Source organism: Bos javanicus, chromosome 7, assembly GCF_032452875.1.
Source record: "Bos javanicus breed banteng chromosome 7, ARS-OSU_banteng_1.0, whole genome shotgun sequence".
NCBI lineage: Eukaryota > Metazoa > Chordata > Mammalia > Artiodactyla > Bovidae > Bos > Bos javanicus.
This window is the reverse complement of record NC_083874.1, coordinates 32,987,497-33,003,324: the sequence shown is the minus strand read 5'-3', so window position 1 is coordinate 33,003,324 and position 15,828 is coordinate 32,987,497. Positions and strand designations below refer to the sequence as shown.

The following is a 15,828-nucleotide window of genomic DNA, read 5'->3' as shown; positions in this document are numbered from 1 at the left end:
TCCTCTATTAGGTTTGTGGAATCAGCAGGATTAAGCTACCTCTTTCAAGAACACTGTTTAAATATCATGATTCCAGGGGGGTGAGGGGTCAATTTTATGGACAACTCTCTCTCTCTCTCTCTTTTTTTTTTTTAAACCTGTATGTCTGTGTTAACTCTTAGCTGAGTAGGAGAGTGACTGGAGGCCTTCTGGACATACTCTCGCCCTGGATAAACATTTAGGTTCGTTTTTACTAACCCTAAATCCAACTTCTGACCCTCTTGTGGTTCTTATTAATTGATCAGAAAAAGTGTGGTGGGGATCCTGGTCCCTGCTGGTGGGGAAACAGAAGGAATCCAAGCTGGATGTGAAAAGACATAGAGCATGATCAAATGAGGGAGGGCATTTCAGGATCTAGACGAGAGGGTGGGCAGGACCCTGCTCCCAGACGCCCAGGTATTCCGGAGAGATCCCGGAGGAGGCACGTGCCTGGGGACTGCAGCTGACAGCCGGGCCGGCGGCCCGGCGCCCCTCTCCGCGCGCGGGCGGGGAACAGCGAGCGCGTGTGTGCGCGAGAGCGGCGGGCGGAGGCGCAGGCGCGCTGTTCGCCCGTCTGCAGCCCGGCGCCGAGCGCCGTGTCTCGGGGAGCCGATGGCAGCACCACCACTGTGCGGCCGCCCGGCCGAGCGCCGAGCGCAGCCACCACCCGCCGCTGCCCGGGGAGCGTCCAGGATGTGGGGGGACCGGGGCGCGCAGCAGCCTCCGCTGGCCCGCCTGTGCTGACCTGCTTCGCTTGCCCCCAAAGAATGTCAGCCAAGTCCAAGGGGACCCCCTCCTCGTCCTCTCCAGCCGAGGGACCGCCGGCAGCCTCCAAAACCAAGGTGAAGGAACAGATCAAGATCATCGTGGAGGATCTGGAATTAGTCCTGGGCGACCTGAAGGACGTGGCCAAGGAACTTAAGGAGGTGAGAGGTGGCGGGGGTTGGGGGGTGGAGGGCTGGGGAAGGAGTTCGTTGTCTTTTACCCACTAGGGGTCCGTTTTCACTGGGGACCGCCAGATTTCTTAACTCCTAGGAAACTAAAGAAAGAGGACGCCTGCAGATAGACTTGCTCTGCTCCTGCGACTCCCGAGAAGTTGTTGCACTTTCTTATTTTTAATCAGGAAGAAATCAACTAGTGTTTTTTTAATCGATGGACCTGGGCTGGTGGGAGGGGTAAACATGCGAGCCTCCGTATCTAAGTGTGTGTGTGAGTGTGTGTGTGAGAGAGAGAGAGAGAGTAGGGGATTCACTGGGGGTGTGTCGACAGAGGAAGAGACCAGCCACCGGCCTGAGAGTCCAAGATGCTTCTCTCCTGCCCTCTTGCTCTCCCAGGCTTGTCGCTCCTTGCCTGGCAGCCTTCCTGGACCAAAGCTGATGGGGCGGGTTTCGGCCCTGAGCCAGACCCGGGAGGGCAGCCTGGGAGAATCTAGACTCCAGCTCTGCTCCCCGCTTCCCGAGCCCCGAACCCTGCTGGAAGGAAAGCGACCCGGGGTTGCTTGCAGGAGATCTCAGACGTGGGGATGTAGAAGGGTCTGGGACTTCCTCACTTTCGCAGTTCAGGAGGCAGCCGCTGCACTCCTTAGTAACTCCGGGCCTGCCCGGTACCCCACCTCCTTTCTTCTTCCCGTCCTATCGCCAGTTGGCATAGAAGCTGGGGCACAGAGCGCTTCGGGGTGTGTGTGTGCGCATGTATGTGTGTGTGTGTGTGTGTGTGATGCGAGTGCACCAGCCTCTGGCCACTTGAGTTCTAGCTTTTGGGGACCCGGACTGTTTTGGTTCTCCCTCGCTCCCACGAACCCCCATTCTTCTACCCTTTCACCCCCACCAGCCTTGATCCGGATAGAAAGAAGCGCAGACAGTGTCCAGGCTGAGGGTGCGTAACTCCCGCTGCAGCTCCAGGCCGGGGCGAGGGCAGGGCTGGGGCGGTGGGGTCTCCCGCGAGCCCGAAGGTGGCTTCTAGGAGGAGCCGGTGGCTGTCCCAACCCAGTAGTTCCCCGCTACTCAATTGGTGCCCGGTGCTGTTTTGCGTCAGAGAATCCGCACCCCTAGTCGCAGGAGAGCTACCGCGGTAACTTCTAAGGTGGTAGCCACGGTGGGAAGGGAAGGGGTGGGGCATAGTCTAGATCCAAAATTGTAATCCTGTTTTAGAGGCCAAGTGGGAGGAGACTGAGGGTCCTTTGGATGTCTGGACTCTAGAGACTGACCTCTTTTGTCCAATTTCCAATCCAAATGTAAAGATAGAGCCCCCCTTTTTTCTTCCCATCTCCTCGTTGTCTCTGTGAACTGAACTCCGCAAATGTTACCAAATGCAAGTCTGTTTAAATGGCCCATTTATCAACAGGGTTGGGTTTGCCAATGGCAAGTGTCATTTTTGGAGGCTGCTCCATCGACAATATAGTTACTAACCTGGAAGCGGAGAGTGATACAGGCGATCAATCCGAGGAGGAAACTTACTAGTTCATGTTTCAGGGCTTCTCTAGGATCACTGCTTCACAACTGGTTGGCAGATGGCAAGGTTATGCATTGAAATTCAATTCTAAAGATGCTGTTTGTTTCTTTGTTACCCTTTTATTTGACATCTTTGGCAGGTTGTGTTTTCATTTGAAACATTATTATGTTTTTTAAAAAATGAACAAATTTTTGCAAGTTCCTTTTGGCAGAATTGTGCTTTTCAGTTGTTGAGGTTTCTAAGATGGGGGATGTGGAAAACTTAAATCAGCACAGAAACGTTTTTACTGTTTCATCCAGGAGCCTGAAATTAGGAGAAAGGTAGTCAATGAAAATGGCATCTTTGGGCAAATACTTCTTATATTACCATGTGTCACTCCACTCTCTATTTTAGGCAGAATAAATGACAAGAAACTGCACATGGTCCCAGTTCTGCTTTGTATCCTTATTTTGTAGATGTTTGCAGACCAGGTTGATGTATTGTGAAACTTTTAACCTCACCATAGATCTTGGTTAAAATCACAAAGAAGTAAATCAGGGAGTCTGTGGGTCTCTCTCCCTTTCACTCTTTCTGTGTTTTCATTTGCTTGAGGATTTTTCTTTTTTAGGGAAAACACCACCAAGCAAACCGGTATGTAAAAGAAATAGAAAAGCATAGAAATGTACAACCAATTAAATTAAAGGATCTGTCTTCTAGGCATATCTAAAGATGAAATGTTGACTTGATGCTTTGTAAGTTTTGATTGGGTGTTGGGGCCTGATTGATTAAGGATTTCACTCTCAGGAGTAAACTTTATGAATGATAAATGATTTGATGTGATTGTTAATTACTTTTGTGAGAAGGATATCATCATCCTAAGTTTGCACATGGAGTTGTATATATTGTGTCTGAATCTCAAAACGCTGGCCATTTATATTGTAGGAGAAAGAGTTATTTCAAGAACAAAATATTTATAGGGCATGTTTAACCTGTGACATCTTGCAGTTGTCCAGCATTTATCTTTTTAAGATAATGTTGCACACATGACTGAACATGTCTATGATGTAATTTTGAATGGGGGAGTAACTGAAAAACCTGTTAGTGTCTATACTTATGATTTGTAAATGTAAATATCACTATTCATCAGTTACATTCGCTATTCTGGCAAGTTATCATAGGAATATATTAAACACAAACTGTTGCATTTAGAATTCTAATTCTTTTATTGGCAATGGTATACTTTTAGGCCATGATGTATTTTGATATAAATTAGCACAGAGCTCTTATTAGCTTGGAACAGAAGTTAGAAATAAGAAGGTGATTATGACTTGATTACTATATCATTCACCATATGGTATTTGTTTTTCCCCCTGTTTATTCTAAAATGCAGTATTCTTTTTTTGAATATTTTGTCATTTATTTTTGTATAAATTCTGCACCAACAATATTGGACTTTTGTTTGATGTTGTTTTGAAATTTATTTTCTTTTTAGAAGTTTTCTGGACTTCAGTCATCTGAAAATTCAGGTAGTGCGATGGATTCAAATAGAATAGTAGGTGCTTGGAACTCTTTAATAGTAACAAAATTTCATTACTATTGGTGTCTCTTATCATTAGCTATTGTTACTTAACCATTTATAACTAGATAGAATATTAGGAGAAGAGGATTGGGATTTCTACAGATTAGGATATCTAAGGGTCTGAATTTAGTAAAACCTCAAGTAGCTTGACTGTTCAGAAGTAATATGAGTTTCTGGGTCTTCTCTACTATAATGGAAAAGCCTTAAGTATAATCCAACATATTTATTCAGTAGTTACTGTGTGCCAAATACTATGTTATCTTTTTATTGCTACCAGTATGAGTAGTTTGAAGCTTCTGATCTCAGTGAACTCAGAGAGTTGTTTGGGAGACGTTTATCCTGTCTTTCAGCATCAATACTGTGAAAAGACATTGCTGCTTTTAGTGGGTACTCTTACTGTGATCTAAGAAAAGAGACTTGAGAATAAGAATATGTAGATTTATAAACCAATACTTACTATGCACTTAGTAGTACGGTAAACCTTTGGTGAAAAGAGTAGTAGAAGCTTAAAAAAGATGGTAAGATATGAATTTGAAGAAGCTTATGGTTTATTCAGATTGTCATGATTAACAAACATGGATCAGTGCCATATACAGGAACTCACATATCCAACTGTTACAATTAAACAGTGGAGATTTTATGAAACAACTATACCCCAGTAAAGAAAATACAAATAAACAGTGGAGATTTTCATGATGATTAAGCTCTTAGGGGGAATGAAGAGTTGAAAATGAAAATTTGGGGTCTTTGAGATGTGAATAAGGTTTGAAAAGGTAGAAAGGAGGACTTGAGGGGAAATAACATTGGAGTGCAAGATAATTCCATGTTGCTTTTTTATACACATTGAAAAACAGAAAAAATTACTAGTGAAACACTAAAGTTGTAGGGGTAAAATTAGCAATTTCTGGCTTATTAGGTATGGAATGATCCTTTTTTTTTTAATGAAGTAATGCAGAAGAAAGAGTGCTTTAAAAAAATCATTCTCATAATCAGACAGCTCTTCATATCATTTTTCCTGTTCTTTATGAAGAGGCTTGCGTGCTCAGTCACTCAGTAGAAGTCAACTCTTTGTGACCCCCTGGACTGTAGCCCACCTAGTTCCTTTGTCCATGGAATTGTCCAGGCAAGAATACTGGAGTGGGTTGCTATTTCCTCCTCCAGCGGATCTTCCAGACTCAGGGATCAAACCCACATCTCTAGCCTCCCATGTTTCCTACATGGCAAGCAGATTCTTTACCACTACACCACCTGGGAAGCTCTTTCATGAAGTCACTGGTAAACTTGGTTTGCTTCAAGTGTTGCTGTTAGTATGGGATCACAGATCTTGTTGATTAGGGCAATATTGGAATATGTAATAAGTAGCTTTTTACTTGGAAACAAAATTCATTGCTGCTTTAGCTGGATTCTCATTTAGACTGTTTATAGCCTTGGTAATTTTTCATACTGTTTCATTTTATGATTTTAAGTAACAAGACTATCATATGAGTTAAATATATGTGCACATACATATATCTGTATATATACATATACATAGACATACACATATGTAAATAACATATAGCTAAGCCATGTGAGTAGACATGACTGTTATGGAGAAACCGGCTAAGACGAGTTATTTTGTCTGCCCCACAGTGACTGACTGATGGGACTCCATGAGTGGGAAGGTTTTGTCAGCTTTGTGACTATGAATTGGAAAGCATTCATCTTTTTTCTTATAATGTCATAAAAGGAAATAAAATTAAGTTTAATTTTAAAAAGTTTGAAAACCTTAGGAAATGATCCATTTTGGGGAGGCACTGAAAACAGAATTAGTCCAATTAACAACAACAACAAAATAGAATTAACAATTATCTGTAAAATATTTTTGTTTTTAAATGTTTTTATCCTTATCCACATGAAGTGCTGTAGTTTATTGGTCAGGGAAATCCTACCACATATTTTCTGGTTAATGAATCCATGCATATACAATTCATTACTTGAACAAATTACAGAAAATAATCTCTGCAGTATTTTCTAAGTTCTAAAATTGTGAATGAGTAAAATTTCATAGTTAATTCAATTGCAGCTATAGCTGTAGTTCTACTACTCTATTCAATAGTCTGCCTTCTCAAACAAGTATATTTACCTGCTAAAATGCTTTTTAGTTTTTCTTTTCTTAAGCATGATGGCTTAGCATGTTACTAAAAGAGCAGCATGGTTCTGAGAAAATAAAAATAACCAGTAACCATCCTTTACTGTCTCTCTATTTCCAATGCATTAAACTATTTAAGACTCAGAGAATTACCTGATAAGAAATTCAAGCAGACTGAAAGTAATAAATAGTGTACTTCAGGCAATAGTGAAGTAATAGATAATAAAACCAAGGCAGTAATTTGTTACCTACATTATTTTTTTTTTCTACCTTTACTGCTCTGAGGATCTCAGGTAATTAAAACAAAGTGTAAGAAAAAGATAGAATGTAAGTTTGAGTAAAACATATTTTCCCAAATAAATTAAACTACAGAAGCTTCTATAGAACTAGTTCATGAAAAATAGCATGGGCAATTTTTTTAAAATTAAAAGGGAAAATTTCCAATAATATGCTAACTAATTTCTGATTAATATGTACATAACTGACATAAAGCTGAAAATCAAAGTTTGGTAACAATGAAGGGTACTTTTTTTTCTTTAAAAGATTAATTTGTGCATTTTATTAAGATTTTTTTTTTTTTTTGTGAGGGGGGTGGGGAGCAGTTTTAGGTTCCCAGCAAAATCAAGGAGGAGGTACAGAGATTTCTATATCCCCATGTCCCCCTACGTATGTATCATCCTGCATTATCAACATCCCCCACCAGATTGGTACATTGGTATAATTGATGGATATACAGAGATTAAGGGCAAGAGGAGAAGGGGTTGACAGAGGATGAGATGGCTGGATGGCATCACAGACTCAATGGACATGAGTTTAAGCAAACTCCAGTAGACAGTGAAGGACAGGGAAGCCTGGTGTGTTGCAGTCCATGGAGTTGCAAAGAGTTGGATGTGGCTTAGTGTCTAAACCACATTGACACATCATTATCATCCAAAGTCCGTAGTTTATGTTAGGGTTTACTCTTAATTTCGGACATTTTGTGACTTTGGACAAATGTCTAATGATATATATCTATCATTTTGGTGTTCTATAGAGTATTTTCACTGCCCTAAAATTCCTGCTCCACCTATTTTTCTTTCCTTCAAATCCTGAGGGTACTAGTTTTTATAAAGAAAATATTTGAAATTTTTTTGTGATTTCTTAAGTAATACAGTGTATGAATAATATAGAAAGTTTGGAAAAGTCTAAAAAACTAAAAAGGAGAAAACAAAAATTGTCTTTAATGCCACACACATATAAATATATTGAGAATTTTGCTACATTTTCTTTCCATCTTTTTTTTTCTAATATCTGTTTATGTAATTTGTCTGCATTGGGTCTTTATTGCAGCTCACAGACTCTCTAGTTGTGGCACTCAGGCTTAGTTGCTCCATAGCATGTGGAATCTTAGTTTCCCTGACCAGGGTTTGAACATGCATCCCCTGCACTGCAAGGTGGATTCTTAACCACTGGACCACCAGACAAGCCCTTCTGTCTTTTTGTATGTGTATTTTTAACATAGACAAAGTCATGTAAAATTATGAAGTTATGTACAAGGATGTTTTCTGCTTTCTGGAGTACTATTAGATCATAACCATTATATAAATCTCTTATAAGTTACTTTATAGGTCCCTTAATGTGGAAATTGGAGAAGGCAATGGCACCCCACTCCAGTACTCTTGCCTTGAAAATCCCATGGACGGAGGAGCCTGGTAGGCTGCAGTCCAGGGAGTCGCGAAGAGTCGGACATGACTGAGTGACTTCACTTTCACTTTTCAGTTTCATGCACTGGAGAAGGAAATGGCAACCCACTCCAGTGTTCTTGCCTGGAGAATCTCAGGGACGGCGGAGCCTGGTGGACTGCCATCTCTGGGGTCGCACAGAGTTGGACATGACTGAAGCGACTTAGCAGCAGCAGCAGCAATGTGGAAATAAATGGGGAAACTGGAAACAGTGTCAGACTTTATTTTTTGGGGTTCCAAAATCACTGCAGATGGTGACTGCAGCCATGAAATTAAAAGACACTTACTCCTTGGAAGAAAAGTTATGACCAACCTAGATAGCATATTGAAAAGCAGAGACATTACTTTGCCAACAAGGTCCATCTAGTCAAGGCTATGGTTTTTCCAGTGGTCATGTATAGATGTAAGAGTTGGACTGTGAAGAAAGCTGAGCACCAAAGAACTGATGCTTTTTAACTGTGGTGTTGAAGAGGACTCTTGAGAGTCCATTGGACTGCAAGGAGATCCAACCAGTCCATTCTGAAGGAGATGAGCCCTGGGATTTCTTTGGAAGGAATGATGCTAAAGCTGAAACTCCAGTACTTTGGCCACCTCATGCGAACAGTTGACTCACTGGAGAAGACTCTGATGCTGGGAGGGATTGGGGGCAAGAGGAGAAGGGGACGACAGAGGATAAGATGGCTGGATGGCATCACCGACTTGATGGAAGTGAGTCTGAGTGAACTCCGGGAGTTGGTGATGGACAGGGAGGCCTGGCGTGCTGCGATTCATGGGGTCGCAAAGCGTTGGACACGACTGAGTGACTAAATTGAACTGAATGTTCAACAGCCTATTTATTAACAAGTTTTTTTGGTTGTTAAGGATCTCTAAAAGAATAACTTTGACAATAAAAACAGCAAAGAAATTTTTACTCTCTGCCTGGTACTATTCTAAGTATATTTCTTAATATTAGGACTTCTAATTCTCAAAACAGACGTGAGGAAGGTAGAGTTGTTACTGTTTTACAGATAAGAAAACAAAGGTCAGAGATACAGTCACTTGCCAAGGTCCCTTACTTGTAAGTGGGGCTTCACTGCTAGGCATTTTAGTGCTGCAGCCCAGGCATTTCCCAGGTCGCACCAGTGGTGAAGAATTTGCCTGCCAATGCACGAGACTCAAGAGACACTGATTTGAATCTTGGGTTGGGAAGATCCTCTGGAGTAGGAAATGGCACCCTGCTTCAGTATTCTTGCCTGGAAAATTCCATGGGCAGAAGAGCCTGGTGGGCTACAGTGTGTGGGGCCCCAATGAGTTGAACATGACTGGACACACAGCACAACTCAGGCATTTAACCACTAAGCTCTGGGTTTTCCTACTTTCCCCCCATTTGTTTAGAAATCAAGGGTGTGAAAGTTTTCAAGTCTTCAATCCACTTTGCTGAGCTATCTTCCAGGGAGTCTTTCACAAGTTTTTTATCCCTGGTATCTGTATATGTGTAGACTCTTCTTCTTCGATTTCTAGTGAAAATGATAAAACTTTTCATCTTGTTGTGAGTGGATTGCTTCTTTTTGATAACATTGTTTTTGTTGGGTTGTACTCAGTTTTGGGCACCAGTATTGAGGCAGAACTAACAGTGGCTTGATTAGACATTGTAGTTTTCATCCTTCAAATAAGTAGGTAGTGCAGTGAATTACTTTTGACCTATTTTACTCTTCAGCAAAAACATTAATAATAATATGACATCTCTTTTTTTATATTATGACTTAGAAAATAAAGTAGCAACTAATATGGGTACTTCTTGATCTTGAGCATTGTATTCAGAAGTTTCAAATGAATTTAAAAGGATTTGTTGTTCAGTCATTCAGTATGTCCACCTCTTTGTGACCCCATGGACTGTAGCATGCCAGGCTTCCCTGTCCTTCACTGTCTCCCAGAGTTTACTCATACTCATGTCCAATGAGTTGATGATGCCATCCAACCATCTCATCCTCTGTCTCTCCCTTCTCCTGCCCTCAGTCTTTCCCAGCATCATGGTCTTTTCCAATGAGTCAACTTGTCACATCAGGTGGCCAAAGCACTGCAGCTTCAGCTTTAGCATCAATCCTTCCAGTAACTATTCAGGGTTGATTTCCTTTAGGATTGACTGGTTTGATCTCATTGCTGTCCAAGGGACTCTCAGAAGTCTTCTCCAGCACCACAGTTTGAAAGCATCAATTCTTTGGTGCTCAGCCTTCTTTATGGTCCAACTCTCATATCTGTCCATGACTTCTGGAAAAACCATAGTTTTAACCATACAGACCTTTGTTGGCAAAGTAATGTCTCTGCTTTTTAATATGCTGTCTAGGTTTGTCATAACTTTTCTTCCAAGGAGCAAATGTCTTTTAATTTCATGGCTGCAGTCACCATCCACAGTTATTTTGGAGCCCAAGATAATAAAGTCTGTCACTATTTCAATAACTTATTCTCTTTTGTTGTTTTCAAATTGTATTTGAAGGGGATTACTGTCCTTAAGTTTTCTGAAATGTCTGGGGTTTTTACAGTTGTTTCACTTTCTGCTGTGACAGATGAATAGAGAAGCTTGTGGAGTTATTTACAAGGCTCCAAATTATTGAGCTGCCTAACAATATCATGGGCTTCCCTGGTGGCTCAGTGGTAAAGAATCCTCCTGCAGTTGCAGAAGGTGTGGGTTTGATCCTGGATCAGGGAGATCCCCTGGAGAAGGAAATGGCAACCCACTCCAGTATTCTTGCCTGGGAAATCCCATGGACAGAGGAGCCTGGTGGGCTACAGTCTATGGGGTCACAAAAGAGTCGGATAGGACTTCACAACTAAACACAACAACAGTGTCATATGCATTTGTACGTAGAGATATAGGGGAGGTTTGAATGGTGCCACTGCTCTGTGGAATGGTACAAGTTATAGAAGAAATGCAGTGATGGTCATGAGGATAACAATGATGGTGATGATGAAGAAGAGGAACATGAAGGCGACTGTGGCTCAGACCATGAACTCCTTATTGCCAAATTCAGACTTGAAGAAAGTAGGGAAAACCACTAGACCATTCAGGTATGACCTAAATCAAATCGCTTATGATTATACAGTGGAAGTGAGAAATAGATTTAAGGGCCTAGATCTGATAGATAGAGTGCCTGATGAATTATGGAATGAGGTTCGTGACATTGTGCAGGAGACAGGGATCAAGACCATCCCCATGGAAAAGAAATGCAAAAAAGCAAAATGGCTCTCTGGAGAGGCCTTACAAATAGCTGTGAAAAGAAGAGAAGTGAAAAGCAAAGGAGAAAAGGAAAGATATAAACATCTGAATGCAGAGTTCCAAAGAATAGCAAGAAGAGATAAGAAAGCCTTCTTCAGCGATCAATGCAAAGAAATAGAGGAAAACAACAGAATGGGAAAGACTAGAGATCTCTTCAAGAAAATCAGAGATACCAAAGGAGCATTTCATGCAAAGATGGGCTCGATAAAGGACAGAAATGGTATGGACCTAACAGAAGCAGAAGATATTAAGAAGAGATGGCAAGAATACACAGAAGAACTGTACAAAAAAGATCTTCATGACCCAGATAATCACGATGGTGTGATCACTCACCTAGAGCCAGACATCCTGGAATGTGAAGTCAAGTGGGCCTTGGAAAGCATCACTACGAACAAAGCTAGTGGAGGTGATAGAATTCCAGTGGAGTTATTCCAAATCCTGAAAGATGATGCTGTGAAAGAGCTGCACTCAATATGCCAGCAAATCTGGAAAACTCAGCAGTGGCCACAGGACTGGAAAAGGTCAGTTTTCATTCCAATCCCAAAGAAAGGCAATGCCAAAGAATGCTCAAACTACTGCACAATTGCACTCATCTCACACGCTAGTAAAGGAATGCTCAAAATTCTCCAAGCCAGGCTTCAGCAATATGTGAACCGTGAACTTCCAGATGTTCAAGCTGGTTTTAGAAAAGGCAGAGGAACCAGAGATCAAATTGCCAACATCTGCTGGATTATGGAAAAAGCAAGAGGGTTCCAGAAAAACATCTATTTCTGCTTTATTGACTATGCCAAAGCCTTTGACTGTGTGGATCACAATAAACTGTGGAAAATTCTTCAAGAGATGGGAATACCAGACCACCTGACCTTCCTCTTGAGAAATTTGTATGCAGGTCAGGAAGCAACAGTTAGAACTGGACATGGAACAACAGACTGGTTCCAAATAGGAAAAGGAGTTCATCAAGGCTGTATATTGTCACCCTGTTTATTTAACTTCTATGCAGAGTACATCATGAGAAACGCTGGACTGGAAGAAACACAAGCTGGAATCAAGATTGCCGGGAGAAATATCAATAACCTCAGATATGCAGATGACACCACCCTTATGGCAGAAAGTGAAGAGGAACTCAAAAGCCTCTTGATGAACGTGAAAGTGGAGAGTGAAAGAGTTGGCTTAAAGCTCAACTTTCAGAAGACGAAGATCATGGCATCCAGTCCCATCACTTCATGGCAAATAGATGGGGAAACAGTGTCAGACTTTATTTTTCTGGGCTCCAAAATCACTGCAGATGGTGACTGCAGCCATGAAATTAAAAGACACTTACTCCTTGGAAGGAAAGTTATGACCAACCTAGATAGCATGTTCAAAAGCAGAGACATTACTTTGCCAACAAAGGTTTGTCTAGTCAAGGCTATGGTTTTTCCTGTGGTCATGTATGAATGTGAGAGTTGGACTGTGAAGAAGGCTGAGCACCGAAGAATTGATGGTTTTGAACTGTGGTGTTGGCGAAGACTCTTGAGAGTCCCTTGGACTGCAAGGAGATCTAACCAGTCCATCCTGAAGATCAGCCCTGGGATTTCTTTGGAAGGAATGATGCTAAAGCTGAAACTCCAGTACTTTGGCCACCTCATGCGAACAGTTGATTCACTGGAGAAGACTCTGATGCTGGGAGGGATTGGGGTCAAGAGGAGAAGGGGATGACAGGGGATGAGATGGCTGGATGGCATCACTGACTCGATGGACATGAGTCTGAGTGAACTCCGGGAGTTGGTGATGGGGAGGCCTGGCGTGCTGCGATTCATGGGGTCGCAAAGAGTCGGAGACGACTGAAGGACTGATCTGATCTGTAACAGGAGCTGTTCTGAGTTAGCACACTTAATCCTCTCAGTCGTCCCTTTAGGTCATTATGATTGTCCTATGTATGAGGTAGGTGAAATGGAGTGATAACTTGAGCTGGCCAAAATGTTTGTTTTGAGTTTCCCCTGTAAGGTGTTATGGGAAAGCCTGAATAATCTTTTTGGCTGATCCACCAATATAGAGAGCAGAGATGCAGTTGGTCTCTTGATACTTCTCCCTTTAGATCGTTGTCCAGAAGTACAACTTCCCAGTTGTCAGCAGAAATAGTGTTACTCTGCTATTTACAGGCTTTTAACTTCAGTATAATCTCTTTCTCTCTCCTTCTTCCTCTACCTCATCTGTCACACTTTCCTTTCTTGTTCTTCCCTTCTTCTCTGTCTTCTTCATTTTTTTGTTCTTGAAACTTCTCTTTTCCTTCTTCTCCTTCCACATAAGCTTCTTTGATACGCTGCGTAAGCTTCTTTGATTATGCCTCAATATATTTTACACGTATGCAAAAATTTTGTTTAAATTTCTACATTCTTTAAATAGCTACTATATGCAAGGCAGTGTACTAGGGAATAAAAACACAGTATTGAGCAACACACAACACCCCTGACATCTGGAACTTACACACTAATAGGAAGACATTATTCAAATAATAAATAACAGAGATAATATTTTTTAAGGCATGTTAAAGGCTGTGAAAGAAAAGCTCCTGGTATAGCAGGAGCATAAAATCATTGGGAAGTCTTGTAAGTTCTTCTAAATAGGGGTTTTCAGACTGATCGCCTTCCTTCCTACTGCCACCTCTCTTATCCTTGTGCTGTGAATTTCATGGATGATGTTTTAATAGCCCTAGAACTATCTGTCTCTTGTTCACCTCTCCTCTGCCAGTTCATTCTTTAAACACTACCAGATTAATCTTCTTAATACACTGCTTTCTTCAGGCCACTCCCCTGCTTAAAAGATCACACACTATTCTCCTGATACTTAAAATGTCAAATGAACAAACCCAGACTTCCAGGCTGATATCTAGCAGTTCCATTTTTATAGCTTGGCCTTATCTCGTCTTCTTTGAGAAGTAAAGCAAAGACCATCCCAGACAATCTTGACATCACAGTTTTTACCCAACTTGAATTCCGTATTCCTCATGTTTATGGTCACTATGCCACTCAATTGTGTTTTCTTAGGTTCCTTAACAATCGTTCCATGATTGTGCCTTAAAAAAATTAGTAACCTTTCTCTTTTGGTTAGTAACCATGTAATATTCATTGCAACATTTTTAAAGTCTTACTCTTGTTATCTGATGAGGAACTTAAATTTGAGGATCCAATTCTGAGTAATACTTATTAAAGATGTTAAGGACTAAAACTCAGTAATTCTACTTGTGCATGACAGCCTGTTCTTTCTCATCTACTTAAGAAAATCACTAACAGTTCTCACCTATTTCTCCTATATTATCTTTTGTTCATTCTCCCCAGATGATTCCCATGAATGTAAAAGTGAAAATAATGATAATAGTAAAGCCCTCTCTTGACTCCACTTGCCTTGAAAATTACCATCCCACTTCTTAGCTCTCTTTTATCGAATATCCTGAGTTTTATATTTGCCATCACCTATTTCCTCTTACTCTTTCCTAAACCCGCTTTGATCAGACCTGTACTCTACCTGGGGTTTCCCTGGTGGCTCAGATGGTAAAGACGCTACATGCCGAGTGGGAGACCTAGATTCGATCCCTGGATTGGGAAGATCCCCTGGAGGAGGGCATAGCAACCCACTCCAGTATTCTTGCCTGGAGAATCCCCATGGCAGAGAACCCTGGTTTCTCCAGACCTTTCTTCTAATTTTATAAGATCAGTGGTCTTCTCTGTATCTCTACCTGAATGTCTTAAGAGACATCTTCACCTTTTTGTGTGCAAATTGGAATACTGTTTTTTCTCTTTCCCTCAAAACTTAGCTTTTGTAGTCTCTCCCAAGTCAACAGATAGTGTTAGAGTCAAATTCATCACAGTCTGGTTGGCTGTACCTTCAAAATATTTGTAAAATTTGACCAGTTCCTCCGCTGCTACCCCACTAGTCCATGGCAGCAACATCCTCTCTCACTTCAGTTGCTTCAGTAACATCCTGATTGTTCTTCTCTTTTGCTTCCTTGAGCCCTCATTTTTAGCTCAGCAGTCTGGGTAAACCACGATCATATTGTTGTTCTCAAATCTGTGTAATGATTGGCCATTCTCAAAGTGCTTACAGTGGTTACAAGGCCCCAGATTTCCTTTTCCCGCTGTTTTCATGCCGACTTCCACTGTCTTGCTCATTTGCTAGTTTTTTGGCTCTCTCTGCTTCAACTTCATTAACCTTGGCTATTTCAAGCATGAACGTGTCATCCACATTTCCATGGCTAACTCTGCCCTACTGCTCTGTTATTTTATTAAAGTTTCCCTCATGTGTTATCCCACCACAGCTGATTCTGGTGGCTCCGTATGTGACTATATACTCTGGCATCCTGTATCTTTCTTTTCTTATTTCAACTTTTCTCTCTTTCTTGATAGTTTCTGATATACTAAACAGCTTATTTCTACTATTCATTGTTTGTTTGTTTCCCACATCTAGAATATTCACTCCTAGAGGTCAGTGACCTTTGTTTTATGTATCTCAAAGAACTAGAGCAGTGGCTATCATATAATAGGTGCTCATTAAATGAATTTATGTATAACCGAGGCTCTTCCAAGTCTTGTTCCATTAAAGTTCTCAAAGATCAAATGATTACCTTTCACTTTCCAATGCATATGTATCAGTTAGAGAGAAAGAACATGTATTAGATGCTGTCTAAACACTTTTTACGTGGATGCTTTATCTTCCTGCC

The 15,828-nt window shown here is 41.3% G+C and overlaps 1 protein-coding gene across 5 annotated transcripts in view; it reads left to right on the top strand.

Moving 5' to 3' along the window:
* Nucleotides 1-519: 519 nt before the first annotated feature.
* The window catches only part of PRR16 (proline rich 16), a 290,552-nt gene continuing 275,243 nt past the window's right edge, over nt 520-15,828 (top strand). For 3 of the 5 annotated variants that reach the window (XR_009737489.1, XR_009737490.1, XM_061422982.1), the window contains exon 1: nt 578-944. Coding sequence is in view for 2 of the 5 variants with exons in the window: in XM_061422982.1 (XP_061278966.1) it covers nt 786-944 (159 nt within the window). In the remaining 3 variants the exon portion in view is untranslated. Of the gene's footprint in view, nt 945-15,828 lie in introns of all 5 variants that reach the window. The other 2 variants (XM_061422980.1, XM_061422983.1) reach the window with 2 other exon arrangements.